The sequence below is a fragment of the Maylandia zebra genome, linkage group LG22, assembly GCF_041146795.1.
Source record: "Maylandia zebra isolate NMK-2024a linkage group LG22, Mzebra_GT3a, whole genome shotgun sequence".
Taxonomy (NCBI): Eukaryota; Metazoa; Chordata; class Actinopteri; order Cichliformes; family Cichlidae; genus Maylandia; species Maylandia zebra.
Genome location: NC_135187.1, coordinates 22,404,430 through 22,421,294, shown reverse-complemented (window position 1 = coordinate 22,421,294; position 16,865 = coordinate 22,404,430). Strand labels below are relative to the sequence as shown.

Below are 16,865 nucleotides of genomic sequence, written 5' to 3'. Positions count from 1 at the left end.
CACGGGAACCTTTTCACAGTCGACCTTCGACATTTTACCATCTCTCACATCTGCTTTTGGGGATTTTTTTAAGGGGTCGGGGGTGAGATGTTAGGCAGAACCTCGACGAGCAAGGAGCTTATAGTAAGACATGCCTGGATCATTTGGGTGCCTAGGTAACGGAAAAATGAGACGAAGGAACCGACCCCCATGGAGAAACAAGTAAGGGGTCTCAGCCGGGAGACTTTTCTCTGTCACTGCACCTGCCCACTCCCTCCAGTCACCCCCCCTGTGTTTACATGCAGAGACCTTCTCAAGGTAAGGCAGCTTACGCTCGTCAGCCAGTGCATGTGGTTGACAATGTACTTATTTGCATCTTCTTAAAGCAAGCAACTTACTTTATGGTTTCGCCTGCTTTGATTTTGGTTAGAGACTGAAATCTTGGAAAGAAATGGTTTCGTGTTACACTTGATCTTCATCAGGATTCCCATCACTGATGCTTCGTGTTAAATCTGATTTATCAGATTTACAAGCTCTTATTTGATGATGATAATTATTATCGTTACTAATATTTTAACATGGTTATTCATTTTTGCAGTGATCTTAGTGTTGTTGTAGGCTGTCTGGATTGTATTTGTTGTTGGATTTAAATGGGGATGTGCTTTCGGGTGGGTGGATGATGGGCAAAGTAAGCGCTCTTTGACGCCCTCCTGTGGAGGCAGTGGGGCTATCGCGCTTGCAGCTCGTCGTGGTTTGTTTTGTTTTTTTTGCTGCAAATGAGAAAGGTCGACATCTGTGCATCCACGTGTTTTATTCTGTTGCCTTGTATGTGTGCATGTAGGCCTCAGCGTGATGTGCATGGAATTAATGAACAGGATGACAACCACTAAACGTTATTAAACTTAAAAATGCTTTTTTAAATGATCAGATATTTTAATTGCAAAATGTTTCTTTGCATAGATGCTCTTGTTAGCGGTATTGCCGAAAGTAAAATCAGAGAGTCATGTATGTTGCTAGACTGCAATTAATATTTAATAAAATGCATCGATGCAAAAAAAGCATGCAATGTATCCCCCAATCAGTCCTAACAGGGTGATTTAAATGCATCAAATGCAGTGATAAATCTCCCTGTTGTAAGTCATTTCTGCATAAAGAGTATGATTTTACTTTCCTTTCGATTTTTTTTTTTTTTTGCTTGAACTACCGTAATTTCTTGGGGTAACACGTGGATTATAGGCCACGAAAAAGAAAGTGATTTTAAATGTTTTCTCAAAAGCTACTACGAGTGCGTGTGTGTGTCTGCAAAGTCGGATAGCACCGCCCCCTCCCTTCACCAGTGACCATCGTACCCCCTTCACCCCTCTCTCAACCCGACAAGTCAGACACCAGCGCGCACTCACTCCGTTGCTCTCCTTTCTTTTCGATGCCTGTGTTTTAGTTCCTGGGTGTGTCCCTGGCTCAACTCAGAGAAGTAATTTTCGTGGGAACTTTGTTGCCATTGGCCAACCATAAATCAGCTGTTGTTGCTCGACTGTTTAACCAACACAAACTCCGCGCATAGCGCTCCTCTCCTTGTGGGCCCACACTGGGTGTGTAGGAGCCCGGTATTCACCCTTCCTAAAGTCGTGCCTTCTGGGAGTGTGTTAACGCACTCTCTCTCCCACACACATACCTGGGACTGAATAAATCCATCTCACTGTTCCTGTCAATCCTAACACAGGAACGGGCTTGTGCTGGTCAAACGCTCTGCTCCGGGTAAACGGCATGTGGAGGAAACCTTAGGACAAGTCACTGCCTTTGAGAGGCGAAGGTGCCATAAAAATTCCACAGGGAGTAAAACAAACGGGAAGCGCCTGACTGCGCCATGCCTGCTACGCTTCTTTTAAAATTTGTGATTTCCTTCGTGAATTAATTTGAAAGAAAGTCCAAAGCTGACGAACCGTTTTCAAATGGTGAATCGGCTGGGGTTTATTAAGCAATGATACATAACTGCTGCAGGGAATAGCTTCTAACATATCTAAAAATAACATTATTGTTTATTATCAATAATATTTTTGACGGTTTAACTGATCGATTGCAGAGTTGTGTTGAGAAATTGTTTTGGGAATTTTTTTTAATGATCACAGTGGCACAAATGACGAGAAAATCTCAAGATCGCCTTTTCTCTGTCATCGTAAATACGTATGTGCTTTTTGTATTAACCCCTAAAAATATAAATATGCAGTTCAGCTTTCACCACACTCGCAAAATAATGTTAAAGTTTGATTGAGTATTCTACATTTCGAGGACTTAAAAAGCATCAAATTCACTCCTAAGCAGCAAATCCTTTCACCGTGTCATTTTTGCAATAAAGTCTATTTTTTCCACCCCTCCACTAATTTCATTAAATTCAAAAGTCATACTTAGCAAAGCCCCGGGCTTTGTAGTTTCTCATGTTATAAAAAAGAAGAAATAATCAATCTTTAGCTTATATGTAAACAAATAAAAACACGAGAAACTGCAGCTTGGCATGATTGACTGTTTAAAGGTCAATATAGCAGAGGAGTCGCCGTTAAATAAGAGCAAAATAACATCGGGTTTGGCGCAAAAGGATTGTAATAGCTATCATCTGAGCATCTGTTCCATGGAGGCCCATAGTTATATATTTTAACCTGCTTATAAACGACATTCGTGTGTTCATATAAAGCCCATATTTATAGTTATTAATTTTTCAAAGTGGCGTAAAAATCAGGCCTCGGATAGCACATTCTGTGGCTTTATTCGATAAAGTGATGTTTAGCTTTTATTCTTCCCCCAAACATTTATTCATTAGTCTTTTTTTTTTGCTCTTGAAGTCGTTCAAATATTTCACGATAGGGCTATATCATATGAGAGAAAACGCAGCTCTGTTGCGAATGGGCTTTTATTCTATTAAGTGCGCAGACTGTTTACACTCATAGCCCATCATAACATGCATAACGGATTCTGATCGAATTATTTCTGTACACTATCACCGCCGAGATTGCACTCTCAGCATGTCACTTGTTGTATTGTTCAGGAGCTTTTTTTTTTTTGCCGCAATGGTCGTTAACCTCCGAATGACCCCGTGTGCAGCCCACGCCTCGGAAAGCGCCGCAGACACGCAGTGCAACTGTTGAACCAGAGGATGGCGCACCACGACAATCCAAAACACCCAAAGCCCCGGCTCAGAGTTTGCCCTAGCCACGAGCGCAGGGAAAGCGCGCACCCTTTATATCCCACCCAGTATTTCCTGCGTGCACGAGTTTACCTCTGGAGGTCACCGAGGAGGATTTACGACTGGTCAACAAAAGCACGTGATTCTTCGCCATACCCCATATTTGGGTGCCTACGTAAGAGAGAATCAAGTCCATGTCCCACTCATTTCCATAATTCATCATAAATTGTGCAAGGGTGCTATAGGACGCGCTAAAGCATAAGAGCCACAAATCAAGAACACAGGTTATGCTATTTTACCTCTAAAAATAACCATAAAAAACAAGAGCAATACCTACAACAAGCAAACGGTGGAACTGTCAACAAATGAGCTCCTATTTTGTGAACTCATTCTGCGGTCGCTATCCCAATGGCGCGGACTTCCAGTTACATAATTATGGAGACCACAGTACGGCAAACGAGCAATATAGAGACTCAACAGCCATGCATTCCAGCAGGTATGGCTACGGCTACAACGGGATGGACCTAACAGTCGGCCGGACCAGTACCGGACACTTTGTGGGAAGCGAGCGGACACCGGGCTACTCCCCGAGTCACTCAGCGGCGACAACACCCGCGGTGGAGCCTGTCAGGTACAACCAGTCCGCAAACAGCACCGGGAACTCGTCTTTATCGCCTCCACCTGACTCTCTACCGTGCTCCTCGGTCGCCAGCTCGTCCCCAGTGACCGAGACACAGTCTCAGCACAGAGCTGTGAAAAACTCCATAACGACCCCGTGCTCAACCCCGTGCTCAAACTCGAATGGAGCCACGCTGCTGCTCAGCCGGGACTGTGTGTCCAAAGCTTCCCCTCTGGAGGAAGAGAAGCCCGCGGGAAGTGCACCGACAACTCCTCAAAATGTAACCGACTCAACACAGCCTCAGATATACCCGTGGATGAGAAAACTACACATAAGTCACGGTAAACTGCTTTGTTTAATGACTTCGTACTGATTTTGATCTTTTGCAAAAAACAAAAAGCTGTTGTCTGACTGTTTGTTTAAAAGAAAGACAGAAAGAAAGAAAGAAAAGGGACGTGGTATCATCTTATTTAGGACATTTTATGAGCACAAGCCAAATTTTGGCCATTCTGGCGTTAAAGTGATAGAAAGAGCACAAATAAACGTAGTTTTGGAAAAGGGGCATGTGGCGCTATGTGCACCTCTCACCTGTTTGGTTTATATTTGGTTAGCTAGACTATCAGGTACGGGATAGTGTAGCAACAGATGCGAGGTTAGACTAGTTAAATGTATCTGACCCTTTTCTACACTTGATATTTACTAAATGTGCGTTTTAAAATGGCTTTAAATAAAAAGAGGATACTTCAAATATTTTTTGCTATTAACCCTCTTTCTATGGACTCAGTAGTAAAAGTGTGTGGTACCTTGTTACTTGTAAGTTTTAACCATTCAAGCTCTACAAGGTGCCAGTCGTGTGGCAGCGATTAAGACATTCATACCTATAATATTACCAAACACAGTATTGTAAAATTGAAAGAAACGTGTTCAGGAAAGTTGGCGCAAAAGTAAAATTATTATTTAATTCTTCTGCGTCTGATCTGTTTTCTCTTTTTGTGTGTGTGTACAAGATTTGTCTGGGCCAGAGGGGAAGCGGGCCAGAACTGCATACACTCGGTACCAGACCCTCGAGCTGGAGAAGGAGTTCCACTTCAACCGGTACCTGACCCGCAGGCGGAGGATCGAGATAGCCCATGCCCTCTGCCTCTCAGAGAGACAGATCAAAATCTGGTTTCAGAACCGAAGGATGAAGTGGAAGAAGGACAACAAACTGAAAAGCATGAGCATGGCGGCTGCAGGCGGAGGAGCCTATAGGCCCTGATTTTTACACCTTTTAATCCTGAAAAAAAGAGCACTTCAAAAAACAAACAAAAAAACAAAACAAAGATTGTCATATCAACTTCTCCTCCTATTCCAAAAAAAGCGCAGAGACTTAGCGGGCTGTGTGAGAGAAGGGACAGAGGAGTGGGTCACCCTATCTATAAACCTTCTTTATGTCCAACAATATAATTTCATTTTTATCCCTACCGTGGTTATGCTTATGTGAGTAAAATGCATTATGTACAGTTCTGTCTAGATTTAGAAAATGAAAAAAAGAGACATGAAAATAAATGTTTGCTTAAATTATTTCTTGTTCAGACGGAAAAAAAGTTAAATAAATAAAAGCTTGAAATGCTACCCGCCTAGCGCAAATAAATCCATATTTTCTGTGTGATGCACTCAACAATAACAGCTTAATAAGTAGAAGGTTCAGGTTGAGCTACATTTGTGTTTGACCTTTCTTTTCTCTGTATGTACTGTATATGTATGTATTTATTTGTTTGGTGTATTGTACCGAGTTGTCAGATAACTTGCTTCCAAAAGTAGAACCAGCAGTAAAAGCCTTGTGTGGTTATTGTATGTGTTGTGAACACACGTGGACAAAGGTGCCGACTCACCCTTGTATGTACATTAGCTGTGCCTTGTATCTTTCTTTTCTTTTCTTTTCTTTTCTTTTCTTTTTTTTTCTTTTTTTTTTTGCAGGAGCTGCTTTTATTCTCCTTCTTTCCTTATTATTTTATTATTATATTTTTTTCTTTTTGCGTTCTTCATCTGGGCGCAATATCCGAGTAAAAGCGTGTTTTAGCTGTTTTTAGGGTCCCACCGTAAATCTTATCGCAATGTGTATTATCTCCATCGTGATAAGCTTTTTTTTTTTTGTAAATGTTTTTCAAAAGACTGGAAGTCAAACTATAGTATGATAATAATAATGATGTTCATGATGACGACGATGATGGCCAGAATAATAAACTTTGTACTGGAATGGCAACACCTCACTGAGTGTACGTTTTTGTCAAATCTTTCAGATTCAGGGCTGCTGTTTTATGGCGGAGAAGATTTGGGGAGTTTTGCTGGTTGATCTAAAAATCTTAAAGCCACTTGTATGAGCTCTCAGGAAAAAACCAAGCTGGCAAAGTTTCCTCAAATCTCTTTGAATTCAACAGGTCCTCTCGTATTAAAGCATCCAGTTTTACTCACCTTGCTCAGGCGCTGGGGTCCTTAACTGACTTCAGGGGCCGTGGGTCCCCTCTTTGCGCACAGACTCCCGAGCTATTCCCAGAGAATTAGCTCGACTTTTCTTGCTGTAAACTTTATTAGGGCCGTTTCTGGTTCTCTGACATTTGGGTGCTAAATGAATGGGGGGTTTGTCTATGAATTCGATCGTAAAAATCATCCGGAGAGCGGCCAGATAGGCTCACTGGCCATAAACGGTCACGTGGTAGCCATTAAAGTAAGTTTTATGGTTTTGGGGAGTTGACAGTATATTGCACATAACATATAATCGCACTGACGGCGAGGCTTCGTCTGACTCTCTCTTTGCAGGCTGTAAGTGTTACTTGACCGGTACAGACCAGCTCTATTGCTCAGTCTTGCCTCAGTATGGACCGGACGTTCTCCAGGATGGGGACCGCGTCTGTGGGTAAGTTTCACCAGACTAGACGGTAGCTTGAGAACAGCCAGTCTGTGTTAAACAGCCTTATTATTGTATTCGCTCCCTCTATTCGTCCCTATTAGTCCATTACACTAATTTGTCAGTTGTGGAGTGCTGAATACTGGTCTCGGCAGATGTTGCGCAGGGTTGGGTCCAGCTCATGGCTATTTAATTGCTTCCTTCCCTGTGTAACTTGTTTCCCTCCATCTGTGGTGTAACTCATAATCCATTTTTACATCTTGGATAATTATCTGTGTCCATTTCCACCCCCACAAACTTCAACTTGTTGTCGTTTTATTACATTGGAGAAGTCACAGAGTGTGCGCCAGAAAGTTTCCAGGGGGCTCGTGGAGCGTGTAGATTTCCTTGATAAAGTTAAGGGTTAATGCAGGCCTACAGATTTACAGCTCGCTTGATTGGATTCTGTATGTGCTGATGACTTCTGAAACTTGTGGGTCCATCGCTAAAACAAAAGTTGCAGTTGTTATGCTGAGCGCTGCATGCGCGCCACATGTTGGCACGGTATTTGGCTTTAGGGCAGGCTGTAAACTGTCAAGTAAACACAACAAGGGAAGAAACAACAGCAGGGACACGTTTAAAAGGAATTCCGTTTTGTGTCAACCAAGTTGGTTGAAAAGTTCAGATGACCTCTTAAAAGTCACTCTCGCTTTGTGGTGATCTTTTGTCCGAGCAGAGTCGGGGCCAAACGGGTCACTAGTGGACACAGATTCACAGAAACATGATCTGAAAATGAAAGTGTAAACTGTATATTGTTTTTTTTTCATTTAATTCATTTTTTTTTCTATCCCGCACTACAGGATGTGTTACTGCGCCTTCTCTTCGTTGAAACTTCCGGTGCAAATACGCACGAAATCGAATAAAACTGAAAATATTTTGATTTTATAAGTCTTATCATGTTTTGCCAGCCAAAAAACTTGCTGAATGTCTGAATGAACTTTGGTGAATTTGTTGATTCAGCGGGTTTTCAAAGGTCATGCTGTCCGCCAGTCTGAATAATTTAAATATCAAAGTTTCTCTGTTTTTGTGCAGAGGCCTTCATCATGTTTTTTATTCATCGGTGAGTTCTGAACCTTATGACACGAAAACAAATATTTATATCGTCAAATGACTTCAAATCGTTTATACTTTAGTATATGTTCACCAATGCTGGTAGGTATTTAAAATCTTGGCACCTTTAAAAAGTGTCTTGAATTGCTTAAATCGTTTTGATTTCTTCTCATCATTATCATCAAGAAATCCAAAAATTCGGCATTTGCATTTTGTTCTCCCAATCCTTGAAGCAGTGCTTTGCGAGTTTTTTGCACGCGTGTGTAAAGTAAACGCCAGCCTAACAGAAACACAAATTTATACTTTTTCCAGTTTGATTTGAGACATATTGAAAATAAAGCAGGACGGGGTGGAGGAAGGCTGTTTGGAAATTAAAATCCTTGCCAATATTTCAAAAGGAGATACTTCGACAGGGCCCCATGTGCGGCATACTGCCAGGCAGAGAAAGAGAGAGAGAGAGAGAAAGAGGGGAGCGCAGCAGGTTCATCTGGAGGTCAGCCACAGCACCAAGATAAATCTGCATCCTCTCTGAGCCACCAGCAGAGCTCGCTTTAGGCCAAGTTCACTGTCACCCTGCTGCATAGAGAGAGGAAAAACCCACAGTGGCACATCCGCGGTAGCGCGCACATGCACACACTCACGTTAATGACACGTTTGCTTGGCGTTGCCTATAAGCATAATGCGTAAAAATGAAATTACCAAAGGATGGAGAGCCTGTGGTAATATCCTGCACGAGAGGAAAAGACTGCGCAAGAATAGTGGGAGGAAAACTTGCAGTGTTGCCTTCAACAAAGACTTTTGGCTGCTGTGGTTGCTCTAACACTAATGAGTGATTTGCATATTTTACGGCCCTATTAGTCTTGAGTGGGAGCCCGCCGGATTTATCTTACGTCTTTGGGAACATCACAAAGCTACAATTGCATTTTAGATCTTGTGATGGCATCTTTGCTGCTTATAAATTTTTTTGACAATGATCATTGTGATGGCATGAAATGTAGACATTGTTAAAATCAGCTTTTTCGTTTCAAACGGTATGGAGTGATGCGCGGGGGCGGGGGGGGGGGGGGGGGGTATCTCACTGGGCTGGGGCTGATGAGAGCGAGATAGCTGCAGAAGAGGAGGAAAAATTGGGGTCAAAAGTTTACGCGCTGAACAACTCTCCGTCATCTGTTCACTCGGAGCCTGATGCCAGCCTTATAATAGCGATCTTGACTCTCCACACAAAAGACAGAATAGCTTTGCATTACATATGTTGCATGGTGCACTCCAGGTGAACCCTGGATGCGCAGTGACCTCGCGTTTGAAACCGGGGGAGGAGACCCCCCACCCGTCCCCAGCAACAAGATTGAGTGGTTGGCGTTTTATTAGGGCGGCTGATTGGTGAATTTCCTTTGAATAAATTGCATTTGATATGTTTGGGGACGAGGGCAAAATTAGCATTTTGAGGATTGATACTCTCGACCCGGTCACAGGGTAATGCGAAGGCCCTCGGCCCCCAACATGAGCCCCCGGATCCCTTAAAAAACATTTAGCTCCACTCTTCCTGATCAACTGAATAGAAGCCTTTAAAAAAACTGAAATGGCACAGATGTTGCGCCTCATAAATAGACCGGCTTAATATATATATAGATATATAGTATCAATATATTGTAGTTTTGAGTGGTTTTTTTCATAAGGTCTACTTAGTGGCATTCAATGAAATAACGCTATTTTAAGCAAGTTCAAATAGTGAACGGTTTGTGAAAGTTGTAAGGGCACAATGGGAACGCGACAATTGACAAGAATAATAACATATAACAATAAATGTCGATTTTTTAATTTAAAAAATACATTAAGGTCTTGCTTCTTCCTTTAATCTTAATACTGATTATACACAGTCAGCAATAATTGCAGAGAAAAAGGTTAAATAAATAAATAAATCAATTACATGAGCATAAAATCAGTGTAAAAAACAATTCTTCTTAAAAGAACTAACAAAATCTGAATGTATCACCATTTTCGTTTTCTCTGGAACCTCTTTTTAACACGTTAAAAAGAGGGGGAAAAGAAGATAAACATTTGAAGGCACAAATATTTAAAAATGAATTAAAATTCATCAGTGGAAAATCTACACAATTGCAGGCCTGCGTATTCTGACTGGTAGAAAATCAACACATTACGCTTATGTGTCGCTTATCTACTTAAAAAAAATCTGCGCCTTGCAAAGGATAGGAGCGTTTAAATGTCCAAAAACAATTGGATGAGCTCCGTTCCACATTTCTTTGATTCAAAGTCTTTTTTTAATAATTTCATTGAAAACTAAAAAGTCATTAATGACGGACAGACAGCGAATTCGTTCGCATTAAAAACACAAACAACATATGCTGATTGTACACACGTTTTATTCTCATAAATGACAACATGCACTGAACTTTTTTTAAAAAATTTCTTCAGTTTGTTTTATGCAAATATCTACACTCAGTGTTAGACATTGGTTATCTGTATATTCCTTGCTGCTGTGGCTCTCCTTGAAATGCATGTCTAATAAATTAACCTTTAAAAATGTAATTGCTTGAACATTTTTTGCTGCAGTGAGTCCGTGGATTATATTTCTTGGCTTTCAGGTTCTGAAATTCTACTCCCAACTGCAAACCCCCCTTCACGCAGAGGAATAAGGAATATGTAGTTGCTCGTTTAGCCATTAATCCTCCAATAGTTTAAGCTCTGATTAAGTCTAATCAAAATTAGCAACGGTAGACAGAGGTTAGTGACTGTTCCTTGCATTTTGGAAAACCAATTCTTTCTTTTTTCTGTGCTATGGCTTTGGACGCTATGCACACGGCACACTGTGCTTAAGGATATATTTTATTATGAGCGTTTACCCATATCCAAATGTTTCCATAAAGGCAAAAATGTGTTTTTTTGCCCGAATCTGTATCCCATCGTGCACGTAGAAATGATTTTTTTACTCCATCGTCATTTAGAGCTCCATATAGACAAGAAACCTTGTGAGAGCCATCTGCAATCTGTCACCATTGTCACGGCACTTCTCTGATAATCTAAATTTACAGTAAACTGTCAGCAAAGATGTCTATTGGTCAAATAGGCCTTCAGTTCCGTGAATATGCTCTGAAAGCATCCTGCCCTTGTACAAAGCTTATTTTGTCCGAGAATAAAATTAAGGAAAGATTTCTGAAACAGAATGGAGTTTAAATGCAAAATTATGTGTACAATGTAAGTCAGTATCACGTAATCCAAATACTGTCCATTAGTCTACTGTCCACTGAATACTTTGACACTATACAGTAGCAGGACTATACAATATATGTATGTATGTATGTATGTATGTATGTATGTATGTATGTATGTATGCATGTATGTATGTATGCATGTATGTATGTATGTATGTATGTATATATATATATATATATATATATATATATATATATATATATATATCACTCACACACACACACCAATTACGCCTAACATTATGACCACTGGTGAATGAATGAAGAGTTAGCTCTCAAAACTTTGATTCACTTTAATATGCAAAAAGGCTTTCATAGAGTAATATAAAAATACATATAGCAACAAGTAGAATGAACTGTCCATCAGAAGTCGTTTTTCACACAAGAATAACTTACAGTAAGTGGATAATAGCCGATCTGACCTGGCCCATATTTATACAAGGTATATATATATATATATATAGGTATATAATAGAATGGTAGTGGACTGTAAATTTAGATATCATGTGAAGTCGTCTTACCCGTTGACATTATGTTGACATATTGCCTCTCAGGTGGTCTCTTGGCCATACGGATACAGTGGATCTTTGGCGTAAAGTACAGCAGCTGCCATTTACAATGAGTTAGGTGCAGGAGAGCCTGTGAGATTCATAAAGTAGCAGCTTTGCCTTGCAGCAACAGTGTGCTAACAAGAAAAGAATGGCAATTTGTTTCGAGAGAGAAAAAAGGCCTTCGAGTTTTCAGTCCTCGGCAAGAGCATATCCAAAATCTAGAAGTTTAGTTATTGAGAAAAGCTGAGAAAAAAAGTCCTAAAAGAAAGTAAAACATATACTACTTCAGTCGATCTGCAGTTGATCTCTTTAGTTTTGAGGTCCCTCTTTTAAATGCAAACTTCTATCTTCTGATCTATGTCATGCAATGCAGTAGTAGTTGGACGTGTGAGCTTCTTAAATAGCTCTAGGTAATTTTACACATTTAAAACTCTTTTGGGGGACCATCCTGGGCGCTGACCCGCGCTAAGTGCTCCCCCCACCCCAACTACCCAAAGCTGAACAGAGCCCGCAAAACTGAAGTCCAAGTCCGGGGTGAACCCCGGGTCACTGCGTCTAACAGATATGAAAATGTCGCCTCTTTGGAAAAAGGGCACGCCTTGTTGTTTAACAAAGACTGTCAATGGGCAAGATTAATCAGAAACAAAATGGAAACGGTGTCACTATGGGGTCAGGCAGAAGTTATCTCTGTTTAGGGGAGCGAATAGAATAGAGGGGGGACGAGAGAGAGAGAGAGAGAGAGAAAGAAGAAGATAAAGAAAATGGGGGAGAAAAGAAAGCTTAAAATATTTCCGAAAATTTGGCCTCTGGTTTCTCCATGCAGAGGCCTTGTTGATGTGGACAGCGTGGATCAGCTTTATGAAGAGCTGCTGCATCTTCAAGAAACACAGATAAAGTGTGGAAGTCACCTCGGACGTGGAGAGGAAACTGGGCCTGGACGTGATGGCTGCCGGCGAGATGAACGGTCAGAGACTTTTATATCATCTAACATGCAGTCAGGAAAAAAACAAGAAATTATACTTTACGTTCTATGATTCCAGATCGTGTGGTTGTTATTATTATTATTATTATTATTATTATTATTATTATTATTATTATTATTATTATTATTATAGCTTTCTTAGTAATACTGGGCACACTGGACTTTTCTTTACCTGTTACTGTTACAACGCGGGACTGCACTGAAATCTGTGCAAACTGCTCCTTATAACGGTTTTAAATACTTCCAAATTTATTCAGAATTAGAGAAAAATGCTCAGATATAAGTCATTTTTGTTGTGCAGACTAGTTGGAGCTGGCAGGTCTTACTGTACGTGGAGGTTTAAAATCACAATGTTTTATTTTGGCATCTGGCTGTAATGCAAGACAGGTGCCTTCACGTGTTTGTCCGCTGTTTGGACGAGCTTTTCCCTGACATGTAACGCGCAGAGGCTGTTAAGCCACAGAATGCGTGCAATTAACACTTACCAAGTTTGCAACGTGATATTATCAAACAAACAGACCAGGAATAGCTTCAGATCATTGCCATGTGCTGGCAAATAAGGGGAAAGGTGCAATTTCGAGTTTTTAATGTAACAGCACTTGCCAAAGGAGGTGTCGTGCATTTATACACATTTGTGCAACTTGAGCAGCCCGTGCTTTTTTTTTTTTTAATTTGCAGCTTATGTGTGATCTTCTAGGTTTTTATAGACAAGCAAGCTTTATGCGCAGGCTTTGATGCTCGCATAGAAGCGGCTCGTCAGTGCTGGGTGTAAAGCTTCTGCATTCACCGTGCCTTTGTCAGTAATTTGAAGGCTGTTATATTACACAACACTACAGTTTGCATTGCTGTGCTGGCCTTCTTTTCTTTTCTTTTTTTAACCCCCACTGCAGTTTCTCTTTATTAGGATGCAACAGATTAAAACTCCAACAACCTCTTTCCCTGTTTGTTGGAAATGGCGTTTTGTTTACGAAAAAAACCTTAAGGGTTTGAATTTCATATCCACTTTCTGTTTCAGGGGAGGCGGATTGTTTTAAACGCAGGAAGCCTCGCCCGCATAAGTTTGGTCCCGTGCAGTAAACAAGTTAGTTGATTGGTTTTGCTTTATATACCGTGATTTAATAAGGAAAACACTAACGTAAGCCAGTCCAAGCAGTGTTGGTGGTACCAGTGCCATGCTTTCCATTGGTTCCTGTTTACATGATGCCCACAGGACACGCCGTGATTGGTGGCTCTTCACACGTGACCAGGCAACTTTGTACATTTGACAGGGAGTAGGAGGGTTTTGTGGAGATCAGAAAAACGACAGCGCGATAAAAATTAGTATTGTTGCACTTCACAAATTAATGACCATGAGTTCCTACTTGATAAACTCCAACTATATCGAGCCTTCCTTTCCTCCATGCGACGAATATCAGCAGAGCGGATACATCCCTAACCCCGGTGATTATTACGAGCGGCCAAAAGATACGGGTTTCCCCCATCACGAAGAGCCATCCTATCCGAGGTCAAACTACACAGAATCGGGATACGATTACGGTAACGTCCCCGCCACCGGACTCGACGATTTCAACGATGGGCATCACGCGCAACCGCAACCGGTTCCACAGAGCCACGGTCCTCGCCTCACGGCGGCCCCAGACGGTGGCGCAAACGCCAGCAAAGACTGCAGCCTCGCCACTGAAGTCTATCCCGGCGTAGCGAAGGGCAAGGAGCCGGTGGTCTATCCTTGGATGAAAAAGGTCCACGTTAGCACCGGTGAGTTATCATCACGGTTAAATAACTGAACCACTGAGAAACAACCACTGGAACACACGCAAGCCTATTGAGGCAACACTAGTAGCAGCCCTTACAACAGCAATTTACGACTATCGAGCAGCAGGGTCGGTAATTAAGGACCCTCGTAAATTTTATTGCCTGTGTTCGTCTGTCGGGGCCATGTGCCTTTGTTGCTTTTTAACCCAAACTACCTCCACCACTGGAGCCGAGCCAAAGTAATATTCAGCCCCGCTGTTTTTGTTAATCATTTCCTAAGCTTGATCTGTCCCTGGATGCGAGTACTTGTGCACTCGGCATCTCCACATTAAGGTCATGTCCGTAAACTGAAACAAGACAGAGTGTAGAACAAGCGACTGCAAATTTCCACCAAACCCACAAATTCTTGCACGATTTTCGAAGCTAGAATGTGTCCAGTGGCGGATTTAAGGGTTTTGGAGTAAACGCAATCAACCTGCATGTAACACCTGCTTGCCTCCCTGTCTATGGCTTTCCCCCCCCCTCCCAGTCAATGCCAGTTACAATGGAGGAGTGCCCAAGAGGTCCCGCACTGCCTACACCCGCCAGCAGGCTTTGGAGCTGGAGAAGGAGTTCCACTTCAACCGGTACCTGACCCGGCGCAGGCGGGTGGAGATTGCTCACACCATGTGCCTGTCCGAGCGCCAGGTCAAGATCTGGTTCCAGAACCGGAGGATGAAATGGAAAAAGGAGCACAAGCTTCCCAACACTAAGATTCGATCCTCAAGCTCGGCCTCAGCTTCAGCCTCGGGGGCCCAGCAGCAGCAGCAGATCAAAACAGGCCAGCAGCTTGTCCCCACGCCGTGCACCGCAGGTCTATAGTGCATGAACGAACCCCCCATCCCTGAAAACCCCAATCCAGACTGAGATGGCAAATAACACAAGTGGAATTTGATGGACCGATTCTCAGTATTTTACACACACACATGGTGTTATCTCTTTCACCTTGCCTCTGCTATTGGGCCCCTGTCACGTCCTTTGTGCCCTTACCCCTCTCTCCGGTCGTCCTCGCCCTCATCATATAAGCTTGAAATTCACCTTTAATTGCCACGGTGGCAACTGAAGTGTTTATATATTTGTTTATTATTATGAAAGAAGGATAATGCACATCAAACTTGGATGAAATGTATAATTGCAGTTAAAAGTGAGTGAGGTAAAAAAGTAAGTTTGACCTCATTTTTTCTTTTCAATGTTCTCTTTGATATTTCCTTTTCTTTTCTTTATTGTTGCTCATGGAAAAGTTTTAATATACTTGAAAGATATTTAGCGAGACTCTATAGATGCCAGTTAGAAAACCACACGGCATTTTATTTCTCAATTTTTTAATTTTTAATTTTTTTTGAGGCATGGCATCAGTCAGAGTATAGCAGTGTAGTATGTGTGTGTTCGAGTGGGTTGGTTTACTGTTGAATGTAGTCCAGGTGACTTTCACATCTAATGTACATAGACAAATCACAATGATGGCACAATAAGAAAAGCGTTTCGTCAAAGTAAGTTTATGTTTGTTGGTGTCATATGGTCTAGTTTTATTTGTGCTATAGTGCGTCCATGTTGTGCTGTGTTCTAAACTGTGAATATTTGTATATGTTGTCTCAGTAATGGCCGTTGTGATGTAGGCTAGTTTAGAATAAATCTGTCCTTGTGAAATAAATGTGTGCTTCACTTATAAGGCTGACATGGCTTCGGATGTTTTGTCACCGCAAATACGGATTTCACTTTCACGACATTCAAGGTGCCATTTTTTTAAAAACTGATTCTCATTTGTTCATTTATATTTTTGTTTATATTTTTTTTTTGCAGAAATTAAAACTTTGAACTCACATTGTTTATTTTGGTTTACATTGAATTTCTATTCGGTGTGTGGACTATTGCGCTCTGAAGCTTTTGGTAAGAAATCCAGCCATTTGAGATGCGTACTTAAAGTGGTCACATTGTGTTGCAGTCCCGAACAATTTGCCTTGCAACATGTTGGCAACATTGTGGCTGCGTTTTCTTGCACTTTTTAACACTTTGCCAGAGTAGAAAGAAAATATTTGCGATAAATGTTTTTTACAGAAATGTTTCATTTGATAGTATTGCGCACCTCCGTTTTAATACATTCACGGTTGATCCGAAAAGATATTTTCACATTACCAATGCGCAAAATCGCTTTAGAGTGAAACCTAAGAAATGCAATGCCATGCACAAACTTTGACAAAGTGAAGGCATGTCTTATGTCTTTTTGTTACTCCTGAGTGTTCTGAACGCCGTGCGCGTTTTCGTGGATTAGGCTGAGCTGTGACAGAGTATATCAGGCAGGTATCAGCTGATAGCTCCAAAGCTTTATAGGCTGTACTGACACGGGAATCAGACCAAACCAAAACTGTTAAATGTATCCGGCAACACATATTGTTCTTACTTGCCATTACGCGCTGTGCACCAGAGTGTGAGTGTTGGTCACTACCTGCTACATCCAAACAATAGAGAGTTCAGCTGGGGGACACGGCCGGCACTGGCCAATCACCGGCTTAGAGCACTTCTTCTGACCCTTGACCTTTCGACACACACAATGTTAAGACCATA

At 41.6% G+C, this 16,865-nt stretch overlaps 2 protein-coding genes across 2 annotated transcripts; both read left to right on the top strand.

Annotated features, from left to right (window-relative positions):
- The first annotated feature begins 3,316 nt into the window (after positions 1–3,316).
- hoxa5a (homeobox A5a) lies at positions 3,317–5,034 on the top strand. The gene is made up of 2 exons (XM_004547850.4): positions 3,317–4,114; positions 4,781–5,034. The coding sequence occupies exons 1-2, from the start codon at positions 3,520–3,522 to the stop codon at positions 5,029–5,031; spliced, it is 846 nt and encodes a 281-aa protein (XP_004547907.1). The 5' UTR covers positions 3,317–3,519; the 3' UTR covers positions 5,032–5,034.
- A 7,656-nt stretch (positions 5,035–12,690) lies between these two features.
- On the top strand, positions 12,691–15,976 carry hoxa4a (homeobox A4a). The gene is made up of 2 exons (XM_004547849.4): positions 12,691–14,267; positions 14,794–15,976. Exons 1-2 carry the CDS (start codon positions 13,856–13,858, stop codon positions 15,123–15,125), a joined length of 744 nt encoding a protein of 247 aa, XP_004547906.2. The 5' UTR covers positions 12,691–13,855; the 3' UTR covers positions 15,126–15,976.
- Positions 15,977–16,865: the final 889 nt, after the last annotated feature.